This window comes from Poecilia reticulata, chromosome 10 (assembly GCF_904066995.2).
Source record: "Poecilia reticulata chromosome 10, P_reticulata-male-v2, whole genome shotgun sequence".
Classification (NCBI taxonomy): domain Eukaryota; kingdom Metazoa; phylum Chordata; class Actinopteri; order Cyprinodontiformes; family Poeciliidae; genus Poecilia; species Poecilia reticulata.
This window is the reverse complement of record NC_088839.1, coordinates 9396727-9420800: the sequence shown is the minus strand read 5'-3', so window position 1 is coordinate 9420800 and position 24074 is coordinate 9396727. Positions and strand designations below refer to the sequence as shown.

Sequence of the window (24074 nt, the reverse complement as noted above, 5' to 3'; positions counted from 1 at the left end):
ATTAGAAGTGCAACGTGGCCTCTCATAACCTGTCAGCTCCACATTATCCAATCATTGGAGTTTCTTTTTAACTTTTCTTATCATCCTGCTTACTTTGCATAAAGTAAAAACACAAACAGGTCATTGAGACGCTGTGTTTCTCACAGAGTCACTTTAAACTTTTAATCGATGCTCTGACTGTAGATATGTAACGTTTTAGGCCAGCAGCTCCTTACTTGTATCAAGATTTTACATTTATTTTGATCAAAATTGGTAGGAGAGACTAAAAAAAAAATCACCACCAAATAAAAAAAAGGTCGGATTTTTCTTCCATTTCTCAGTGTGAGATTATGCTGCAGCTGCAAAAAAAAATTTATTGATTTATTTTAAGGTTTTTCACACGTTTTGCTACTGGTGCCAACAAGAGTGGAGGGCGCTGTAGTACAACGAGTAACCATAATCTCTTGACTGTTCTGGGTTACTGGGTCCAAGACTGGCCTATTTCCACTCAGAAACAAGGCATGTGTTAAACGGGGTGCAGGAAGTAAAAAAGGAGAGCAGGTTATTAAAGACAGAGTAAACAGCGATGAGAAGACAGAGTAGATCAGTGAGGAGAACAAAACAAAAAGGGAAAATCACCTGGTATCTTCTTGTTGCCTCACCTTTCTGTTTGGTCACCTTTCTCACTGTCATGGCTGCCTGTCGCTTCTGGTACTCAGAGATCTCAAAACCTAAACAGCAGCACAGGAATTTGGTCAGACATCAACGGAGGTCGACTGGAGCAAAGGTTGTCTTTTGCAGAAGCGGAAACAGATTTGAATTAAGTCAGAGACAAATCAAAAACCTTCTGCAGTCCTCATGACGCATCTTTTATGAGTCATTTGTTTCGTCCTGAACAGAATCCAGCAAGTCCGAACTGGCGTTGGTTTGTTGCAGTGCTTTTTTGGTTTTTGGGGTTTTTATTTGCAACTTTATATCAAACAGTTGAACCTACACTGGAAGCTACAGCGGGTGTGTGATTACCAATTTTCTCGTCCTCTTGCACCATCTTCCGCTCTTCGTGGAAGGCCCTGAGCCAGCGGATCTTCTCTTCGGGCTTTTTGGCCAGAAAGATGTGGATCTCCTCGGTGTCTTTGTTGAACAACTTGAAAGCATTCTTAACGCTGACGTTAAAGTCGTCGTCCCGGCCGTCGATGGCGTCCCGTACTTCATAGCGATCCATGTCAATGCGGCCCTTGTAGTAGAGTATGTCCCGACGTATCAGGTCCTGGAGAGGAGGGTTTCAGTGTCAAAGCAAAGGAGGATAAATACAAATGGACAGTTTCCAGATTTTATTTTGTAAATAGGTCTGTCACAGTAACAAAAAATTGACCCAGTAATTATTGTAGTAAACATTAATGTTGTTTTGAGATCATTTTCAAGTACTATACTGACAGTGGTGTAATAATGCATGTTCATCCTCTCAAAGACCGATACACTTTAATTTTGTAACTGGAAGATTTTTTAAATATTCAAAATAAAGCATGACAACCAAAAACAAAAAATAAAAACCTCTTACAACCGAAGCCATAAATAAAATTGATTATAATGTCTCTGTAAACAAAATACTAATCACCAAAATGGAAATTATTGAGCTAATCTTAATTTATTATGCCATTTATGATTTATTGATCAACTGCTTATTACAACAGGTTTATTTGCAGCAAAATTTAAGATCCCGTTTTATTTTCCTCCTGGTTCAGCTTTAAGCACCTCTTTCTCTTCTTTATCTCATAAAATAAAAAATACACTATCCTTTTGAAAACGTGAAAGAGCAAATGCAAATTTGTTCTGCACTCTCCAAACCGAAAAATAAAACCCAATCCTTTCTTAGCATGAGCCTCTTTACCTTGAAAAAAGAAGGCAAACTATTTATTAATTAACATAGAGAGATAAATGCAGATCTTGTGTCGATTATTGTAACATGCGATGACGAGGTACAGGAGTACAAAATGCTTCTGCTCTGATGCTACTTATGGGATGGCAGGATCTCGAGCACACGTTGTACTGAGGATGCTGGATATTAAATAATCAGAAAATAGACTGGAATTTATAATTTAGAACATATTGAAGCAGAATCCACACAGGGAGGAAAAGAACAGTTACATAAAGACCCAACAAAATACCGGGGTTAATTTTGAGTGCCAGAGAGTCTCAGCTGAGGGAACTGAAGGGTGGAAAAACAGAAGGACAACATGTCTATTTTCCTTTTCATTTTTTTTCCATGTGTCTGCGCTGCGCTGTGATGAAACTGTTGCTCCTCTGCCTGTGTTAATGCAGTGATCTGGCTCCTGTGTGTGTGTGTGTGTGTGTCTGTGTGTGTCCATCTGCATTTGTGTTTCCATCTCGGTGAGTGTATCGAGTCCATCCGAGCGTAAACATTCGTTTGACAGGAAGAATAACAGCCCAAGTGCATTAGAGCCCAAACGACCACAGCTCCCATTTTGTGAAATGCGCCGAGGATTTGAATGCATCTTCCCAGAGGACTGGTGTGTCTCATGCAGCGTTATGTAATCTATTTTCAACTCCTCACTAAGGTTGTATGAAGTCACACTGCGTTCAAGCATCCCCTCTTCGCCAGCCATGTGATACCGCAACTAGCTGGAGCACAAACTGGGGATTTATGTGTTCGCAGCCGACTTGTTTACACCCATACAGGCGTAGAAATAAAAAAGAAGTTGAAATAGACAAAAAAAAAAAAGAAAAAGCGCTTACCTTCTTACAGAGCACCAGCTGGTGATCAAAGAGGAAGAAGACTCGCTGCTGGCTGCGTCCATACGGCTGATAGATCCATGACAACTCCCCGGTGTAGATAAGCTCAGAGCTCCTGTCTAAAATATCATCTCCCTAGATACAACCACAGAAAAACTTAACTAATTAAAGGGACACTGGTACTTAGTACACTTACAGTCAATTTACTAATTATAGCTACACTTTCTCAGCCTTTGGAAGGCACTTATGTAATGGCTTTTGTGGCTCTGAGGGAGCTTTCAGATGACTGAGCTGTCATAAAATGGGAGCTAGCCATTGAGTTGCAATTCGAGAAAAACAAAAACATCAAACGTGAACTTTGGCTCGCTTTCTCTTCTAGGTACTATTATGATTTTCTCTTAAATCAGTAATATTTATTAATATCATCAGGTAAAAACAGTTTTTGAAGACTTTTCTTTTTGATAATTTCACGTATTTTTAACTATAATCTCTTCTTGTTCCTGTGGAGCAGTTGCTATGACAACCCCAGGTAGGCATGGACCAAGCATCGGTATCAAGTAAGAAAAATATTTAAAACGTTACCAATTCAAAACTCTTAAAATGTTCCATCAAATCATTCATTCGGTTCAAATCAATTTAATGTGTAACTAGAAGAAGTGCTAGAGCAGTCACTGTGAGCAATTGGCTTTATGGACCACAGAATAACGTATAACATGTGTAGCACATGTTGCTATACGTTTGGATTTTTCAGAAATATTCCCATTTGTGAAAAACAAAAACTGCTAAGGCAGACTCTGTGAAAGTGTTTTCAGGAAAGGTTACCTGTTACATGGACAGATCTCATGTCCAGTACAGGAAACTTGTAGCCTCTAGAAAAGTAAACCAATCCTCAGAGATGCGAAAGGCCAACATCTTGTCAAATGGACATCACAACATCTAGAGAAGCACAAAACTATTCTATGTATGCAACAGCGCAGCTGAACACCTAATGCAAAATCCAAACCTTTTGTGCTCTACTCACTACTTTTTAGATTTATTAAGCCACCAATAGCACTGCACCTGAGCCAAGCATGTCACATTGCACCTTTTATCAAAGCTGAACTTTTTAAAACTTCACTCTTTGAAACATGCAGACAAAATGGCTGCTTGGTTGTTTTTGAACAGATCACCGTGAGTTGTAACAGAAACGTGCAAGTGATTTTATTGATTTTAATCTGAAGAGTCGCTTTACAGGCTGCCACACTGCTCACCACGCGGTGCAGAGAGTACGCATACATATTTATACTCAGCAGCTAATTGAGCCAAAACTCAACCACAACATCTTTGCTCGCTTTCTTCTCGCTCGTTATCGGTCAGTGTAAGGGACAAGACTTTTCTTTCGCAGGTTCCCACATCCTGAGATCAGTCTGCAACCTAAACAAAAGCTGCATGTAGCAACCAGAGACTTCAGGATGTGAGTCCTTCACCCCATCTCCAGCCTAAACCCGAGCTAGCAGAAAGACCAGCTTTGTTGTTTGGCTAAAAAAACTAAATCTAACTCTCAGCTCTTCAAACATTTTATCCCATGATATGTTCTCAGTAGAGATGTGCCGATCAGGTTTTTTCCTGCCGATTCCGATTCCGATCACCCATGAGGGCCGATCACCGATACCGATCACCGATACCGATCACATAATTATTATTTTTTTAATCATAAGCACTACCGGTTACATTATGTGGAAAAAGGAACCATGAATTCACCTTAATTTAGACAAAAACTTGTTTTTAATAACTTTTTCCAAGAAAAAAACAAAACAGGCATTTTGCAAATTGTACTGCTATTGGTAATACTATCTTTAACAGACTGATAACATATGAAGGCTCTGAAGAGGCTAAATAATGCAAAAAGTCAAAATAAAACATCTCAACATTGCCAAAAAAATTCAAGTATAAAACTTAACATTCAAAGTCAAATACAGGATCCATTACAATAAACAATCCTGAGTTACTGAATGAAAACTTCCTGATAGCATGGCGGCTAGCTGATTACTGCTAGTTCTGATTGGCTGTTTCTGACTGAGTGGAGTAAATATGCAGAACAGGGAGGAGATCGATTATTTTTTTAGAGATTATCTGTCTCATGTTAGGACAGCAAAAGTTTTAATACCTGTGTAAAATTAATTTTTTTAGGTTAGATGCTGCAGCTTTAAGCAGAGGTTCGGTGTGAGAGTCACTACCACGTGGAGCAGAAGCGGCTCTGTCTGTGAAATATTACGAGAGCAGAACCAGCGTCTTACACCGCAGCTCGAAGACTTAAATAATTTTCCAGGTTATTTGTTTAGCTTTCTGACCGTCATGCTAATCTGTGTGTTTGTAGCTGCGCGCTGCTTTACCTGCTATCTGATCCTCCAGATGTCTTTTTTTACTGCAGTGAACCTCGATGTAGCCAAACTCCGACAAGTATGGCATTGTTTTTATCCCATATTAGATTCGTCGTGTTGATGCATTTTGACCTGCTTCACCCCACGTGCTTCAATTTTCCGCCGCAACACGCAAACGTCCCCAATCACTCAGGGCGTTATAGTTCCACATCGCTTAGTATTTGTTGCTGCGCGTTTGCTCAGTGCGAAGGAAAGAGGAGACCAGCTGCACAGGCAAGCTGCGAAATGAGATGCAGGTGATCGGTTTTTGTGATCGGCAACAGGAGACCGTGATCGGCGATCACCGATCATACACTTTTTCATGGAAATCCGCCGATTATGATCGGCGGCCAATCGTTCGGCACACCTCTAGTTCTCAGTTATCTTAAGTGGCTAAAATTGTCTCTGTAGTTACTTAACTAGATGTTAGCCTTCCACAACTTGCAGGATTTAAACCTTTTTTTTTACAAACTCAATGCAATTTGCAATTTGACATCTTACTACTAAAAATAGACTAACTGGCAGTTACTTTGCATAGTCTCACTTTAAAGTATCAGCACTATCCCTTAAGTTAATGCTGTTGAAGTGAGTGTTACGATAAGCAGCAGACTGCAGGCTAGCTTCCCGAGAAGCTAGCTCTGCTAATTAACCAATCAGAATCAGCTGTGAGAAGTGTTAGTCTATAAAAAAGTAGAACAGCTAAAAGATATGATATTTAGAGCAATAAGTATTCAAAAACTACAAATAGATGCATCAGGTTTATGTTCTATATTTTTACTACAAATGGCAATAAATGTTGCATTATTAGAACTGCAATATGTTACACAGGACAAACTGTTGCATTAATAATCCTTGTGTGATACAGCAGTATCATGGTTCTTTTGCTCGTTGCTTTCATCCTGCATGAATCTTAAACTTAAGTTTATATTATAGCAATAGTTCATACACTGAAGTGAATGAAACATAGAGATTTTCTTTTCAGTTAACTGAACTGGTGGTATGACAAAACATGAAGAGGTCTGTTTCTGCTGAGTAAATTTTCAACTTATTTAGTTTTTTTGTTTTTTTTGCTCGACTCTTCCATCTTTCCCAGCTTTGCCGGTGTGCAACAACACAATTTTGAATCAATAAGCAGACTGGATAGAAATCTTCTTCACGGTGCACATACCTCCCAGTCGAGAACGGAGGCTTGCCACTGGGCGATTTTGTCGATGTTCTCCAACCGCCTCTTCCTCTCATTGATCTGCTGCGTGACGTTCCGCATTACGGCCAAAGCAGCTGCCACGTATCGATAGTCGCTACAGACACAAGGCATGCGTAATTACTCGGGAGTGTTACGGGGCGAAGTTATGGCTCTTGGAGTTCGTCCACTCAAAGACATATTACACTGCATTAGTGAGGGATACAGAGGAGCCTATTAAAGGCAGCGGTGATAAACTCCAGTGAGTGAGTGAGCGGGGTAAGTCCGCTGAAATACAGTCAAATTAACACACAGCTATTTAATTTTATTCAGCCGTCTCTGTATTCACAGTCTGACAGCATCTATGCAAACTGAGCTGGATTTATCCCTCCGGCTAAGATGCGCTACGGATCCAATCCTCACTTTGGAAGATAACGTGTGTGCGTGCGTGTGTGTTTGTGCCCCAGTGTTGTGTGAACAAGTGAGACAGACGCAGGCCTATATCTGGCAGATTCTCCACAGCTCTCAAACAGTGAAACACTGTGATCTGGCAGGCTTTTCTGGCAGAGCTGGCACCTGTCCCTCTCTGGCTGAGAATGCTTGGTTTGTGAATGACCTGGAGCTGGCGGAGACACGGCGCATTACTTGCACAGGGCTTCTGTGGGCTCACATGGATGAGTTTGCACATCTGGGAGCACGCATAATCCATTCTGGGAGGGGTTGAGGGTGCATGTGCAAATGTTTACATTGCCCACACCGGCTCCTGCACTCAGCATGTAGTTTGTGAAAATTGTAGCACGTAGCAAAAGGAATCTGTTAATATTTACAGTTTGGGCTGCAAAAAAAAAACGCTCCTGGAAAGTGCCATCAAAACAAAACGCGCAGTGTGATTTTTCAAGTCAAGATGCATACTGTTGGCTCTACATCTGCTTTCGGCACAAGCAAGGAGAACTACCGCCTCGGTGGAATGAACTCAGCATCTGCAGCAGGAGCATCTCAGAACACAACAACACATAATACAGCTTCTAAAGCCATGGGATAACGCTAAAGCGGACGGTACCTGTGGTCTTGTGCTGTGTATTTGAGGAGCTCGGCCAACTGTAGGGGATATTTGCAGATTTTCTGGACAGGGGTGAGCAAGAAGCCGTCTATAGCGATGTCAATCATTTGCTGGAGGAGGCGACAAGCTTCGAAGAAGTGCTGATACCTGCCATCCCTCATCAGTTTGCTTAACTCCATGCAGGCATCCAAGTGGTTGTTGCAGTATTCTGAATAGATCCAGAATCCATCTTGCTGGAATGTAAAGGAGGAGAGATTCATCATCAGAGGAAGTGAGACAGTAAGCACAATTAAGCAGACAGCTAGACTGCCAATATCTACATGAAGGCGGTTTTAAGTTAAGGATAATGACAGTTTTAGCTTTAACTGTGTGATGGTTACATTAAGATCCTGAGGTAACTTGGCTCTAGCTTATGCATCTAGAAATCCGATGGAAATGGAGGATCTTTTGCTGGACCATCCCTGATCGACGATCGTTTGGTCAGAAACTGAAAGTCTAATCTTATTTCTCTGTGAATGTACAATTTGTAAGATTTACCATATTGCACTGACTGCAATGTCCACACTCTTCAGTGTGGACACTGTTACTGAGAAAGGAAGCCATTTGCTATTTTCACAATTAGTGAAGTCAGAGGAAGCACAAAAGCATTAAGAGGTTTCCAGAAAGGAAGCAGTACTTTCTACAGAGGTTGTTACTTTCAAACAAATAACACAAAGCTGATCGTTATACTGCTCAGCTGCTCAGTTTCATCCGTTTGAGTAGTTAGAGGCTTGTGCTAGCAATGGTAATAACATCAATCATCCCAATGGCTAATATAAAATGCCAAGGAGAGTTGTCTTTAATGTCAACGTTGTAATTATTATGCCTTTGTTTTAAAGTAGCAGTAAAATCCTGTTTAACTGCAGAACTGTGTAGCACAACAGCTCTCTCACAGTGACGCTGCTCCTAAATGACAGAAAGGTCACTTGTAGCTGAACATATAGCATCGAACCAAACCCAGAAGTCTGGCCCGCAGAACTTTTTTACCTCAATTGAGGAGCCCGTTTACTGCAGTTCCCATTTTAAATGGCGAGCATTGCTCTAAATTAAATCTGCATGTATTCAGCAACTCATAAACAAAGAATAAAAATAAAATAAATAAGAGAAGAGCGTTCCCGACATAAACTGAACTTCTAAGTTATTTTTAGAAGACAATGTAACATTTTGGAAAAATGATTCCCTCTGTGTTCATAAACCAGCTGCTCTTTCGGTTTGGTCAGTGCCGCTCGTTGACTGAAGTAGGAATTTACACGACATGAAACCATGCGTGAGATCCTTAGATTATTACAATAAATGAACAACTTTACAATATTACATCCAAACAATTTCCTCTCAATTATTTACTACTGATTGCTATTTTGCTGTGATAAACTGCTATCTTGTAATTTGGTACACATTACAGTCACTACGTGTGTAGAGAAAAAAGTTAAAAAAAATGTTAATGATTCATTATCGTTAATGCAAAGTAGTTGGAGAATACGCTGTAAGATGTTTTGTGATGCAAAGGGCCTGTATTTTTGGTAATCAGACAGAAAATGGGGGGGGGGGGAAACATCCAGCAAAGGGTGTCAAGGTCAGGGTCAAACCCCAGACAGCGAGCTCAACCACATGCTGCTGCACTCTCATCACTGCATCTGTAGGTTTTTAGAAGCAGCTCTGTAACGTTGGATTGTTTTTATTTAAAAAAAAAACTCCTAAAATATACTCCACAAACTATATTAAAACAGTTAAATAGTCTAGTGATACACTGATAAGAAAATTTGGGCCAAAATTGATATCCAGTATTAATAATAATCCCCTCACAGTCCTGTGCTGCTGCATCATTACAGTCACATGTAACACATGGAATCCTCCTCCTGAGACAAAAAATAGCAACAAGATGGAAATAGAAATCAGTTGTTAATGTCGACCCAGGTTTACTTATTGGACTGATGCAATATGCAAAAAAATTGCTAAAATCAACCAACACAGATGCTCATGCCATCCCTCAACTCATGTAGAAAGGAGAACAATTGTTGCTATTAAACAGAAACTATAATCAGCTAAAATTTGCAATAGAAAGCTTTTCAAAGCCGATGAAAAATTGGTCTCAAAAATGTCCAAAACCTCCTTCTTTTAAGCGTGAACAAAAAAAAAAAAGAAAATACTCACGTGTTCTAAAAAGCACGGCCCGATTTCAGAGAGGTGCGGTTCCTCTGTGTTGTACTGTTTCTCCAGATCTCTGACAAAGCCCATCTGGAAGCGGTAAATGTCCTCTATGTTTCCAAAAATGACCTTGAGCTGGTCGTCGTTGAACATGTCCACACGCTTCCTGCACTGGCGCAAGTAACCCTGCAAAAATAATAAAAACGATAATAAAAAAGAAAAAAAAGAGAGGATAACACTTAAAAAAAAGGAGTTTCACATATTTCTTACTTGGAATTGCATGAAGGGATTGTGACATGGCTGCTAGTGTTTAATTAAAGGTCATGATGCTTTAACATTTAGTGAAAATATCAAGATGTCAACTTGTCCAAATAATCAGTCAGATTTCATGTCTCTTTATGAAATCAGTGGGCTTTTGAAGCTGGAACACCCCTCCACATTACAGCCTTTATGCAGAGTGGTTCAACTAGCACGAGGTGCAGAGGTGAGAAGGTGAAATTTATGCTTTGCTGCAACTATTTTTAAATATTACGCTTCATCCACAGAACAAGCAAAGGGCATACAGAGGATTAGGTCCAGATGATTAGATAAGCCAGAAATGTGCATGAGAAACCACCCCAAGTCAAAGTGGTTTATTTATCTGCTTTATCTGCTCTGGAGCTGCTGCTGTGCACACATGCAAAGGCTGATGCTGGCTCTTTAAGAAGAACAAAATTCAAACCAGAACCAACCTGTGTGTATCTGAGTCTATCGTACTACAAGCTATAGTTTTTGTTAATCAAACAACAATCAGAGAAAAAAAGAGGGATTTACTTAAAGCTACAAGGTGGGGTTTTTTTTCTGTTAAATCAATTGTATACTCACTTTAGTTATAGCTTGTGTCATGGTCGTTTTCTGCTTGTTGCGATACTTTGCTGTAAAACATTATTTATCGAGATAAAATCTAGAAAGCAAGCTTCCACAAACGCATGATTCTGCTGACATCACATCAGGAATGAGGTAGCTAATCTAATGTCTTTTGAAGACATACATTTTTTTTCCCTTGCCTCATGGGAAAAGGCTGCAATAAAACACACAGTTTGTGAAGACGACCTCTACGTCAAGATCTACTAAAAGTCACTTTTGTGCCATAGCTTTTTTAATGTGGTTGAACAGCGAGATTATTTAGCATCTTGTGATGTCATCGTCCAATATAAATGCATCAGAATTGGTTGTTTTGTTTCTTCAGCATACATCTTATGAACCGTATTGCGAGATAAACTCACTCTTTATTTTATAGATTCACATACTTCAGTAAAAAAAAAAAACACAAAAAAACAAGTATCTAGTATCTTTAAATTATGCGACTGGATGATTAGGAATGTGGTCGAATTTTAAGTTTTTTATCAGATTTTGATTTAAATGGCACTCAGGAAAGGCCTTCTCGGAGAAATTAGAATGCACAGAACAAGGCTGAATTTTATTAAGTGCAAAATTCAACTTTAAACCTAACAAGATGCATTTGTTACAGACAGCCAAAACTATAGAGTGGTCTCACGTGTTTCTGACAAGAGGAGTCTCGGCTCTGGGCTGTTTTTTTAATCCAAAGAAAACATATGATTAAATCAGATAAAAGTGTGAATGTGGGAGTGTGACTGATTCTTAATAGATCCTTGTGTAGCATGAGCGAACGTTCTCCACATCTCACACCTCCTTTTGTTTATTCAGCTTCTTGCAATTTTACTACCTCCGCTGCCCTTACTAGTACTATTAGGAAACAGTGCGGAGCGCTGGTGTTTGTGCTGCTGGACGTGTTTCAGTACCTCACAGATGTCCTTGAGGTGTTTAATGTAGTGTCTCTCTGTGCTCATGATCTCATTGATGACATTAGCCCTCATTTGGTCTCGGTTTTGAAGGGGGGAGCCCAGACACAGGCAGTCATTGGTCGGATCTAGGTGCCCGTTCTGCACCTCGCTGGTCCCCTCGGCCGGCTCTGCAGCACCGTCCTCCTGGTTCACCCACAGCTGAGGACAAAACACGTTCACACACAGAGCCGCTCCGTCAGAACTCATATGAGCACCTTTTGGGTTCAACGCACAGATCTGACTGAAAACGGTTTCACTGAACATATTTACACAGCACGCTCCACACCTATTAGCACCACAAGATGTGCAAAAAGCCTTCGGATGAATTAAACTTTTATTGCAGGAGCATAATCTCACATAAAAAAACTAACATTTTTTCCATGAAAACATGTGTAACACAGTTATTGGGATTGATTCTGTTAGCACTTTGCGAATGGGACAGCACCTACTCCTCTCTTGTTACATTTAGCAAGGTTGGGACGTCCAGAGAGAATTTTTTTTTACCATTTTTATTTGTACAGTTTCTCTACATCACCCAGAGAGTCCTGGCTCCTCACTAATGCTCACTTCTCTTCAGCTCAACCTACCAGGTTTTCTGTAGGATTTGGGGTTTGGGACTAAAGATAACCTTGAAAGAAGGTTGATTTTGTTTTAATTTGTCATTCAGTTTTGCATCATTTTCTTACTTAAAGACTCAATGTCAACACATATTCAATGTTCTGGGTGGCTACATAAAATTTTATTCAAAATCTTCTTCTATTCAAGGTCTTTGGAGTAGAAAAAGGTCCACAAGATCACAGACTCTCCACCATACTTAACAGTGAAAGTATGTTGCAATCTTATGTTCGTTCTTTGTTTCGCGCCAAATCCAGCTGGGGTGGTTGTTGTCAAAAAGCTCAATTTTGATCTTACCAAAGCTGAGGTAAGTATAAGGTTTTTATTTGTAATGGTATGACGGAAAAAGGCTATTTTTCTTGAACACCTACCAACCAACCGGTTAGCAGATAGGAAGCATTTAATTAATGTCACTCTTGGCTACAATTTATTATTATTTTTACAATTAAGCTTTGGAGATTCACTAAAACTACTATGACCCTTTGGTTAACTTAAAAAGTAATTAATAACTATATGCATGTTATTTCTAAGATGGAGAGTTTTCCAGATTAAGTAAGTTCATTCAATTTCGAATTCAACATATTATTTTCTTGCAATTTGAGATTATGTTACTGCATTAAAAGAGTTTAACTTTATCAAATACTTTTTACCCAGTTTCACCAATGGCTCCAGTAAGTGTGGAGGACACTGTATGATCAGCATTATCATTATTATTATTGCATTTTAGTATCACAAAATTGCTGTAATTTACATTCATACATTTGCTAAACATGTATCAGTCACTTTTCAGCATGAATGCACACACACGTCCCCCCCCCCCCCCCCCACACACACACACAATATACATATATAAACTATTTCCATTACTTTTAGAGAGTTTCACCAAGTTTGCATCTCAAAAAACGTTAGGGACATACTGCCAATCATACTTCGGTCCTGTCAGATACTTATAATACAGTCTTTATTGAAGCTATGCACACCATGTCCTCACAAAACTCATGCAGCCTCCAAACTTGCACTTCACAGACAGATCCACATGTAAAGCTTATTCCAGTGTTTCACTGAAGGGGCCAAGTGAGCATGGTTTGATTTGCCCAGCAGCCAACACCTGATGACACACAGTTTGCCAAGAGTACATCAAAGAACCGACGTCCAGAATGCCAAACACAAAATGGGAAATGTAGCGCCACAGACAAGCAGAGTGACAGGTGGTTGAGCACTGACGAGAACTGGTAGTGCAGCAGTACGACTGAAAAGTAGTCAGAGTCAATAGTAAAAAAAGTACTGGGGAAAAAAAATTGTCATATTTGATGTAAATGCGTTACAAAATATCATCCTGAAATGACATTCTTTCACATGAATATGTGAGAATTTTACTCTAGGCCAGTAAGAGGGCATTTCACACAGTCTTTACTTTTGACTCATCGGTAGCGCCTCTCCGTTGACCCCGTTGAGGAATGATGTGATAACGCCATGGGTACATTAATGTCTGGTAATGTTAAGGGAATGTTGCGTGGACAGACTGGAGCGGGCGGGTGAGCGGGCAGGCTGGATGGGTTGATGGAAGCTGGGGAAAAAAAAAAAAAAAACGCACCTTTGACGTGGTGTTTTGGAACCGTGGAGTTGCTATGGGGTTGATATAGAAAACCTGTTTTGTTTGGGGCTGAGGAGGGTGGGGTTCCACCTTGGAGAGAGAGAATGACAGAACAGAGAGATACTGTTTGGTTGACAGTCACTCAGCCTGTCTTTCCTGCCCTCTCAGGAGTGAATATGGAAGGGTGGACAGGTGGGAATGGCCATGAGAAGAGTCTGGAGGGGAGATGGTCTACAGTGGAAGGACTCCAGCTGTGGTTCAGCTGCTACCTTACTTACATACTCCAACTTCACTGGGTTAAATATTGCCTACATGAACATCTAAAGATACGTAGTGCTCTGCCTTTCAAAACTATTCGACCACATTGTGAAATTTTGCATCGGACAACCACAAACTTCAACGTGTTTAAATAGAATTTAATATGTTAGATCAACTCAAAGATTCAGCGATCCATCGGGGTTCAAGCTCTATGCTGGAAGAAGAACCGCCAGCCCGTCTCGAGTCTTTCACAGCCTCTTTCTTCTAGACTTGCCCCATATGTAGCTACGTCCATCTTCCCATCAACTCTGAAATGCGTCTCAGAGGAAATACGTGTGTGACCCCAGATAATGTGCTGTACAACTATGCCAAAAGTTTGGGTGTTTTCTTGAGCTGTTTCACCTACTAAGTTGTTCTAAATGTTCTACAGGAACTTTCAACTTTCTTTCAACAGTGGCTTCATTTTTGCCACTCTTCATAAAGACCAGATTTATGGAGTGTACAGCTAATAGCACAATCGTATTATTTAACTTGAGCTGTAGATCTCTGCATCTCCAGAGTTACCCTGCTGCTCTGAATTATGACCCCCTTTCTATCTGAGATGATGGATTGAAACATGTTCTACCTGACCGCTCTGCTGGGATCCAGAGTATTTATTCTGTTTACTAAACAGCTCAGATTTATAAATTACACACAGATGGATTTGATTTATTTATAATGCAACTTCAAGCGGTTGAAAAATATTCCATTTAGGAGAATCGGAGTAAAGAGAACTGAATATAAATACTCGCAATACTTTTTTTTATTTTTCTTATACAAAATGAAAGAGAAAAAATACATTTCTTCTGCTATACCATCTCCACAACTTTGAGCCGGTCTAACACATTTATGTTTATTAAAGTTTGTGGTTGTAAAAGACCAAATTTTGAAAAGTTTTGTAAAAAAAAAAATACTTTGCTTACAATGAATATAGTTTGCTATGAGAAAAAAAACATGTAAAAAAAATTATTTTTTAATCATAAATTATAGCACAAAACATATTCAAATTAAGATTATGTTTTGTGCTAATCTTAATTTGAAAGCAGCACACATTTTTTATTTTATTCTCTATCAAAGTTTTGTTTGTTTCAAAATGGACCACGTCTTTCCTCCATCTGGCTATATGCCCTTCAAATTAGCTAGGAAAGCTTCAAAGCTCAACAAGGAAATGTGTAAACCACAATTATTTTGTCAATTTTAAATTACACACTTCTCAGCCATAACATTATGACCACCTGCTTGACATCATGTTCATCCTCCTTTTGTCACCAAAGCAGCTCTGGCCAATCTAAACATTGACGAAGAACATCTGTGTTGATTATTATCCATGCACCCTGTGGAGAGTTGAGGTGTCTTTTTAGACATGTTTCTTACAAAACACATTTCCTTCATATCTAGCTAATGTAAGCTGCTTGTCCCGGCTTTTTTTGTGGCATACAGATGTGTGTGTCAATATCCATCGGGGCTTCAGAGCATTAAAAAACCTCTATATCATTCCAGGCTGCTTGTTTTCACACCACAGACACATTACTTCATCACAATGTTTGGTTGTAAGGTGTAAGCTGATAATTAAAATCCTAGATAGTTGCAAATAAATAAAAAAAAAAAAAAACAAGTTCAGATGTTGGCACCAGACTAATCTGAAACAGTCAAATAGGGAATCCAAGATGTTAGAATTATCACAGTATTGGCTCCTGGAAAATTAATTTCATTAAGGACAGGAGTTGAAGGTGAAAGCCAAATAAAACGAGAACCTCATTAGCATCTGTGCTTTATTCTTCTTGGATACAAAGATGCTTAGCTAACTGTTCTCTTGTCTCCTGGGCATTGTGTATTCCTAAAATAAACTAATTCAAAATTCTGTGTGCGTTTAAGTGTGTTTGACGTGACCATGCAATTGTGCGTCTGTCCCCTCCGCTCTGTGTGCTGACACGCTCACCGTTTCTGTGAGTATGAACATGTCCGCCGGGTCAAATGTTCACTGGCAGCCACAGCTGCCTCCGACTCACCCGTACAAAGCTGGCGGGGAACCATCCCTCCTCCTCATCGATCTGGCCCCACCACCAGTCCTTGTTGGAAGCGTCCAGCACCTTTATGACGTCGCCGGCCTTAAACGCCAGCTCCCGATCCGCCATGGTCACGTGGTCCCATACCGCCTCAGCGTTGACAACCGAGCCTCCACTTATCAACTAGAGGAGAAAGACAGGGATCTGCTTTGTTTTATTTGGACTATGTAAAAACACTGCTGTGCAGCAACAGAACACGGCTGAACAAAAATCCATCAATAAAATGCACATTTTAAGCGGCACAGAAATCAAACTTAATGCTAATTTTAAACCAGTAATACGCCTCGTTTCGGCCTCAACCTGTGAAGCCTTTTTTGTTGAGATTACTAATTGATGCAGAACTGAATGAGGAATCCAGTGACAATACAGGGATTGCAATGCATATACGACACCACAACAGCAAACAAGGTGCAACAAAAGAAACACACAAAAAGGGCAACGCCATTAATGGAGAAACAACACCGTTCAGAGGCAACAAACCCGCCTCTACATGGGGCTGTAATTGGCTCATTATGACATTGTAATAATTACAGGTGTTAATGTAACGTAACAGCTAAGAAGCAGAACAACATGAAGAGATAACCTTCCATGCTTCTGCCAGGGTCATGTTGTTTTGTCTGCAAAACCGTCTTCAGCAATCACGGACCAGTGGCTCGTCAGTTTCTATGTATTGATTACCAAATCATGAATAAATAATGTGTACATCTTGTCGTAGCATAAATAAACAGCAGCAGCGTACAGCTGTGTGCAGAGCCTGGAGCAGCGCAAGATATAACAAAGTGTTTCACAAAATCATTCATCCTCATTTATTCGCCCCTTGAATTTCTTCATACCTGGTCATGCTACAACCACAAAGTTGAACTGATGTTGACGAGGTTTTGTGCCATAAGACACTCAAAAGGCCACATAATTGTAAAATGGAAGAAAAATTCTGCATAGTTTTAAAATATTTTTACAGATAGTATATAAAGTGGCATCACAATTTGATTGACTTTGGGTACAGTGTATTTTGTGGTAGCTGTGTGTCACACATTGCATTTTGAATATATGCCTAAAGTTTCTTTTATAGCAGGGCTGACAAACTCATTTTCATATTGAAAACCTTAATGTTCTTAAAGGGCTGGTTGGGCCAGATTATATTGACGGAACTAATTAAATTGTTAAAATATCAATAAATAGCTGCTACTCCAGGATTTTATGATTGTTTTAGTGGGTTTTTTTCTGCAACCAAAAATGCATATTTTGTGGTGCCAATATAGAAATTAGGAATTTTTATGATATTTGAGCTAATGTGTGATGTGAAACGTGACTTTAAATTACATACCGTATCAATTATGGACTATAACTTGACCTCAAGTAAGGCTCCTGTCACTTAAACTCAATGTTTTTGACCAATTTTGAGAAAATTTGGACTAAAAATAATTTTTTTAAAATACGGAGATTTGTTGATTTTGTATGAATTTTGCAGATTTGTGAAAAACTGGAAGAACGTGTTGATGTAATTTGGAGTCTAAAGGGCCACAGAAAAAGCTACGGCGGGCCAGATTTGGCCCCCAGGCCTTGAGTTTGACATGTGTTTTATAGTCTCATCTGACCAAAGAGCCCTCTTTCAAATGTTTGCTGGGTGCCCTACAAGGCTTGTGGAAAACTGCAAACTGAACCTTTTTTGACTTTCTCTTGACTATAACTTTCCCCTTGACTAGCAGTCAATGGATTCTCTAACCTTAGCTGTGAGTTTCTGCAGTTTTTCTGCAGGTCAAAGTTTGAAGTATCTTTTACTGAAATCCTGCTAACCTCCTCGGTCATCATGATGCTGCTCGTTCCTTAACATTCCCCAACACACCTCTCATACCTTTACAGAAAACCTGTACTTAACAACAGGTGCCAGAGTAAGTCTAGTCAAGTTTATTAGTTTACCACATTTCACCGTCAAGGCAGTTCAAAGTGCTTCACATGACAAATGGGGCTGGGCACTAATGCACTACTTTCTGTGGGTCGATCTCACAAACTTCCCATAAAATATAATGGTGTGTGGTTACAACAGGGTTCGCCTTAACCAAATATTTTAAATGGTGACGGAAAAATCCATTATTTTGACAGATTACACACAACTGACCAAATGGTCAGTGACCAGAGTATCATCTCTGATCTGGACGCTATATGAGCGCTGATGGAAACGCACTGAAGGGTTTTAGACAAGAGACATTGGAGTGGTTTTTTTGGAGTGGTTCCTTCAGTTCTCCCACTGGAGGAAATGTTTTGGGGCATCAGGTAATGTTCAAACAGTTTTGTTGATCTTCTGACCACTTCCATTGTTGAAATGTTCCCCGATTTCAAAACTCTCACTGCAGAGAAAATGCTAAATGTAATTGATGTCATCGTCAACTGTATTTGATTGATGACATGATGTAGATTATCTGTTCAGCTTGTTGAATATCAATTAAACAGAATGATAATTAAATGCAAGTGCCAATATTGTTTTAAAAATTGATGGGTAAAAATACAGGATTTTTTTTGACACATCTAGTCAAAATGACAGACAACATAAAAGTCTACGTGACCTCTGGGTTGTAATGTGATAAAATATGAGGTACAAATACTTTTGCTGGACATTTAAAAAATATCAGGTAGAGTAAGAGCACTGAACCTAGTAGGGTGATGCACATTCTTTAGGGAACCTGGAGAAGCTAAAGCTTTTTCTTATTAAAGGAAGAATAGGCAGCAGATAATGTTCTGAAGGCAGAACCGGACCTGACATCATCGGTCCACGGCCTCGCCATCCATCACACTGACTAGTCAGCTTTCTTGCTTTGACAACTAGACGTCCATGCATATTTGCACATGCAGAGCCACACTTCTCTCTTTGTATACGCTAACCCTGTTTACGGCCCTGTGAGTCGTTTCTAAAATTGTTCTCCCTGCAGTAGTGTTCATCAGCATTCTCCACTTCGGAGCTAACCATGCATCCATTCCCTGGGGCTGTGGGCAGAGTAGCCAGGACTAACCGAGCCTGACAGGCGATGCTTAAGCTCCAGGTAAGGAGTTATTAAAGGCCCGGAGACGACTATGTCCCATGGATGGGTATGAATTTTGCTATATTAATTTAAGGCACTGTGTTTTGTTTTTTTTAATCAAAGAAGCTCCACTTCCTTTTATGATTTAGTTTCATATCTCTAGTACAAAAAAATTTCCCCATGAGCTCTCAGGCTTCAGACAACCTCCAACCCGTACAGCTGCAGGGGATATAAGCCAATCAGGGCAGAGGAGTGAACACAAGGGGAGGCATCCACGCCTGCAAGGCAAGGAATGGCTGTCGTCATGGTGACAGATGAGGATGCTTCACTTATGCTGACAAAGATGATGGGATGAGGCAAGGACACTTCAGGAAGCGCCAGAATATTTCCAAATGTGGGGAGTGAGCGAGCTGTCACAAACAAAGAGTGAGCGCTGAGCAAGCGTGCAATCATTCTGTTGTGCAGCTTTACACACTCGCAAACCTGCCGCACTTCAGTGCATAGCTCAGTGACGTCTGATGTCAAGCTTCAGGAAAATGCTGACATCGAGCAGGTAGGTGTAGCACCTTCTTTAAAGACACCTTTGGACAGATGTATACAATTGATTAGGAATGGCATGTTGCTCTCAGGAATGATAACCTTAATCAAAATGTAAACTTCTTGCTTTTCTAAGGGGCTCAACAGGCAGTTTGCAGCAACAAGTGGGGGAGGGCAAGCACGGCTCAACTCAACTTTAAGCTGTGGCCACTCTGATACTTTGTCCTGTCGTTGGGACAGTAAAATCAACGTGTCTTAAAAAAAAAGTAGCAACTTTGAAACCAAAACCAAAAGCCTGGTGTACGTTGATACCTACAACAGATCAGATTTGTACTCAAGTCAGTCTTGCCTCCTGCGCTTCCACCACCACTTCATTTTCAACCCCGTTCAGCACAAGCACAATCTCTCCAGTCCCTACCAACCCTAAGTGAGGCAGCATTTACTGCTGAGACCCCCAACCCCATCCCACCTCACTCTCCTTTGCGTCTTCCCTTGATCTTCCAAATGAGTCCTGCACTCTCCAATATATTGCATCCCTTTCCCCCTTCTCATGTCTGAATAAATTAAAAGCCTTACATAATCAGTCTTCCCCAATCCTCTAGAACACCCCCATACCTAGCCCTAGCTTGATCATTTGGCATACGGTAAACACAAAGATAAAGCCATGCTCATTATTGCTTGTTTGTCTATCTGCTCTGGTTGTTACAGAAGCAACATCAAACATCAGTGAGCCAATAATCACTCTTTAAACTGCAAATCTTCTATTTGGGTCAATGCAAATAAATGCAGAGAAATCTGTTCCCACACATAGAAGCATATGACAATGCTTTCTGTTTTTTTGGGGGGGGGGGGTTTAAGGCTGGCAAATGTGTTGGAATAAAAAGTTGATTCATTTTCTTGTATCATCTTTGCAGCTCAACAAATCAGCATTCACCGCACTGGCAGATCCACTGCATTCCAACATCACTCTGTCTCCGTCCACAGCACAGCTGCACCAGAACACCTATAGCATCCCCGAGCAGACGCACGCGTGCCTCAATGTCCGAGCCTTACCATGTTGGTGGCGTGCAGCTGTTCAGCGAGTGTATGCATGGAGAAGTCCGGCTCATTCAAATCATCGTAACTGAATCCCTTTCGGAAGCAGTCGAGGCGACAAGCGGTCCTCCTTAGACGTCAAGTAACAAGACGCCGTTATCCTTGAAAGAGGTTTCTCTACCCCGACGCACCGAGTGAGTATCGCAGTCCGTCCTCCCTGTGTCTGCCAGCCCTCTTATGTAATACACTTATACCCCGAGTCTGGGAGCCAATCAAAGATGCTCTCCTCAGAACTGGTGAGAAACACACGCACATCCTCGCACAAAACGCTCATCTCACTCACTCGCTGTCACACCATCTGCACATCCACACTTCTGGCTGCACCGCACACAACCCGGCACGGCTCTATCTAAAGGTACCTGCCCTGGAGGAGTTACACATTCAGCGAGGAACAAGGGAGAGCGCCCAATCAAAACCAGCAGTCAGATGCTACTTGTCATGCTAACATGTGAACACATCTGTAATTAGGAAAGGCATCAGTAGTAACCACGACACCTGCAGTTGATGTTATGATCTTGTGTCTTCTGAATATATATTTTTTTAAACAAGTAAATGTTTTGGGCCTTGTGAGGTCACAGCTAAGAAGGATGTTTATGTGATCTGCCACAGGGATGACAACTCCTGCCCACATGTTCTGGCATGTGATGAAAGTATCTGTGTTCAAGGCGTCACTAGCAAACTTCTCTCTTTATGCATACAGCCTGATGGGCTGATGCTTAGTGGAGAGCAATGGCCTCAAAACTGAAAGTTTCATTTGCTTAAAGATAGTTTTGTATTTGTTGACAAAACATTTAAATAAATTTGCAGTCAAAAGGGCAAGTGTACAAAAAAGTGTTTGTGACTGATATATATATATATATATATATGCCTAATCCATCTAATTCTTCTGAAACACAAATGCAGAACTGCTCCCAAAATAGCCTTCTGCACTGATGTTCACATTTGTATGAGGCAAGATGGGAAATCCATTTATATCAATGTGTGTTTCTGTCAATTATGGCCAAAAAAAAGCAAAAAGATGTTTCACATTCTTTAAGACCAGGTTTTTTGCACAATCAAGATCACATAAAAATACCCTCTGCTGAAAACTGGTGGTAATTTTGCCATAGAAGATAGACAATGAAACACTTTGTGAATGTTTTCTGTATTTACTAAGTGAAATGAAACATAATCATACATGTGTTAATTTTGTTTTCATATAACTAAAAGTTAACAAAGTAGATTTTTTTAAACTACATTGAGCAATTTAATAAACTGATTCTTACCTGCTAATATTTTTTTAAATAAAATGAAACACAACGTGATGAATTTGTCATTATTTATTGGTATAAAGTTACAATTTTGAGGAAGACCTTCTTAAGTCAGGAGTTTTCTGTTAGCTAAAATGATTTCATAAGTTCAAGCTATTCTCTTGATCTTTCTAATAATCCTGCAAATGTTGTGTGGGTGTATAAACAGGGGGAAACTGTGACCTTAAGCAAAAAATAGGTGCAAATTTCTCCCATCTGAATTTGATAGCCATTTCTGCATCTGCATAGTGCCCTCTGCTTTGTGAATCTGGTGTATAAATAAAGCAAATGTATGAAATTGACTTAAAAGTTTCCAAACAAAGCTTAGTGTTTCATTTGTTTGATTTCCATGCAGATATTCAAAACATAACCACTTTAAAAACACTGCTATCCTAACCCTCAACTCCAGGCCCATCAGAAGTAACAGCAGCAAACTTTCAGCATCATCTATATGCTTTCTTCTTTGCTTTTGGTGTATTTCAATAAGTGTGCAACATCACCACATAAAGGCTTGACAGAGTTATTGAAAGCTTCCAGGAAATTTTATAGATGAATAATGCTATCTTGAGAAGTGTTTATGGTAACACTTTATTTGAAGGGGTGTGAATAAGACTGACATAACACTGTCATAAACATGACATTACACCTGTCATAAACATAAAGAAGTCTTTATGAATGTTTATGACTGCTGTCATGAAGTGTCTTTCGGTAAATAATGACACTTTTAATGCAAAGTTGCTCTAAAAGTTGCATTGAAAGTCCATTAAAAGTGCCAACTTTGCATTAAATTGTCATTATTTTCAAAATCATGCAAACTTGACACTTTTAATGGACATTTAATGCAACTTTTAGAGCAACTTTGCATTAAAAGTGTCATTATTTATTACCCAATGACACTTCATGACAACAGTCATAAACATTCATAATGTCTCATTCATGTTCATGACAGGTGTTATGTCATGTTTATGACAGTGTCATGTCAGTCTTATGCACACCCCTTCAAATAAAGTGTTACTGTGTTTATTAAGGATGAACGATTGTTAAAAAAAAAACAAAACAACCTGTGAGTTCATGTGCTATACCTTTCAAGCAAAAAATAATTTACAAGCCTCAAAGAAACTTGAGTTGGTAAGGCACCAAACTGGGCTTTAGCCCAGGGGGACATTACCTCCTAAACACGGACCTGCATACAACACTTGCCACTTAAGCTCAGAGGTAAAAAAGACAACGCACTTTAACTTGAGTGTGAAACAGCACATACAGTAGCTTTTTTTTTTAAAAATTCTCGCCAGTATATCTCTAAAAATAGCTCTGTCATGGATGGCTCTGGGACAGGCTTTTAGCATATCTATTTCTGACATTCATTCAACATTCATGATACCTGCCTCCAATCCTTTTATTACACTACAGCAAGAATAGGATAAATGTGTTTTTCCCCCCTCTCTCTATTAACACAACCTGACAAGCCTTTCTACTCAGAAGACCCTGAGCCTGAGTCAAAAATGTATATATAATTTCACACCTATATTCATCACTATAAAATGAACAGGTTGCACACGGGTGTCAGGTGGAAGCCGTGCAGACTGGACAAATGAGAATATTGGGGGCTATGAAATGGGAGCTGAGTTTAGCTGAATCTAAAATGGGGGAAACCTGGAGTGATGGAGGCCCTCCTTTATTAGGCCCAGCCCTGCCTGCTGTCGGTTACTGTTCAGTTGAGATCACAATGATCCTCCAGAGCAGCCGCCTGGGTCTCTCACTTGCAACGCTATTTGCTACAAATATCACATTAACTTCTGCACAGAGATCACTGAGCAGCTATTAGCTGCCATGTTGTGAATGTGGCTATGGTGGATCATAATAGAAAAGAAGAAGAAGGAGAAGAAGGGGGGGAAAACAAGTCCTGACGCAGCAGTAGTACAGGGTTGGAAAATCTTATTCCATGTTCATCTTTAAGACAACAACACTGCATGACAGATATAAAAAAACACAACATGGGGGAGAGGAGGATCGAAATATTTAGGAGCTGTGTACGAGTGATATGAATTTCCAGTTAAGCACAGAAAAGGTAAGAGCATCACAGACCTGGACCCGCACAACTACAGCCACCACTAGACAACAGCAGCTATCACAAACGGTGAGAGGACACAAGACATAACGAAGGTTTAGG

The 24074-nt window shown here is 40.0% G+C and overlaps 1 protein-coding gene across 9 annotated transcripts in view; it reads right to left on the bottom strand.

Moving 5' to 3' along the window:
- arhgef9a (Cdc42 guanine nucleotide exchange factor (GEF) 9a) overlaps positions 1-24074 on the bottom strand; it is a 63424-nt gene that overhangs the window by 8816 nt on the left and 30534 nt on the right. For 6 of the 9 annotated variants that reach the window (XM_008419628.3, XM_008419625.3, XM_008419630.3 and 3 more), the window contains 9 exons: positions 15913-16092; positions 13607-13696; positions 11356-11556; positions 9560-9739; positions 7370-7602; positions 6298-6427; positions 2734-2865; positions 1003-1246; positions 642-710 (listed from right to left, as the gene is read on the bottom strand). In XM_008419628.3, the coding sequence (XP_008417850.2) occupies positions 642-710; positions 1003-1246; positions 2734-2865; positions 6298-6427; positions 7370-7602; positions 9560-9739; positions 11356-11556; positions 13607-13696; positions 15913-16092 (1459 nt within the window). Of the gene's footprint in view, positions 1-618; positions 711-1002; positions 1247-2733; positions 2866-6297; positions 6428-7369; positions 7603-9559; positions 9740-11355; positions 11557-13606; positions 13697-15912; positions 16093-20573; positions 20807-24074 lie in introns of those variants that run through there. The other 3 variants (XM_008419633.3, XM_008419629.3, XM_008419627.3) reach the window with 3 other exon arrangements.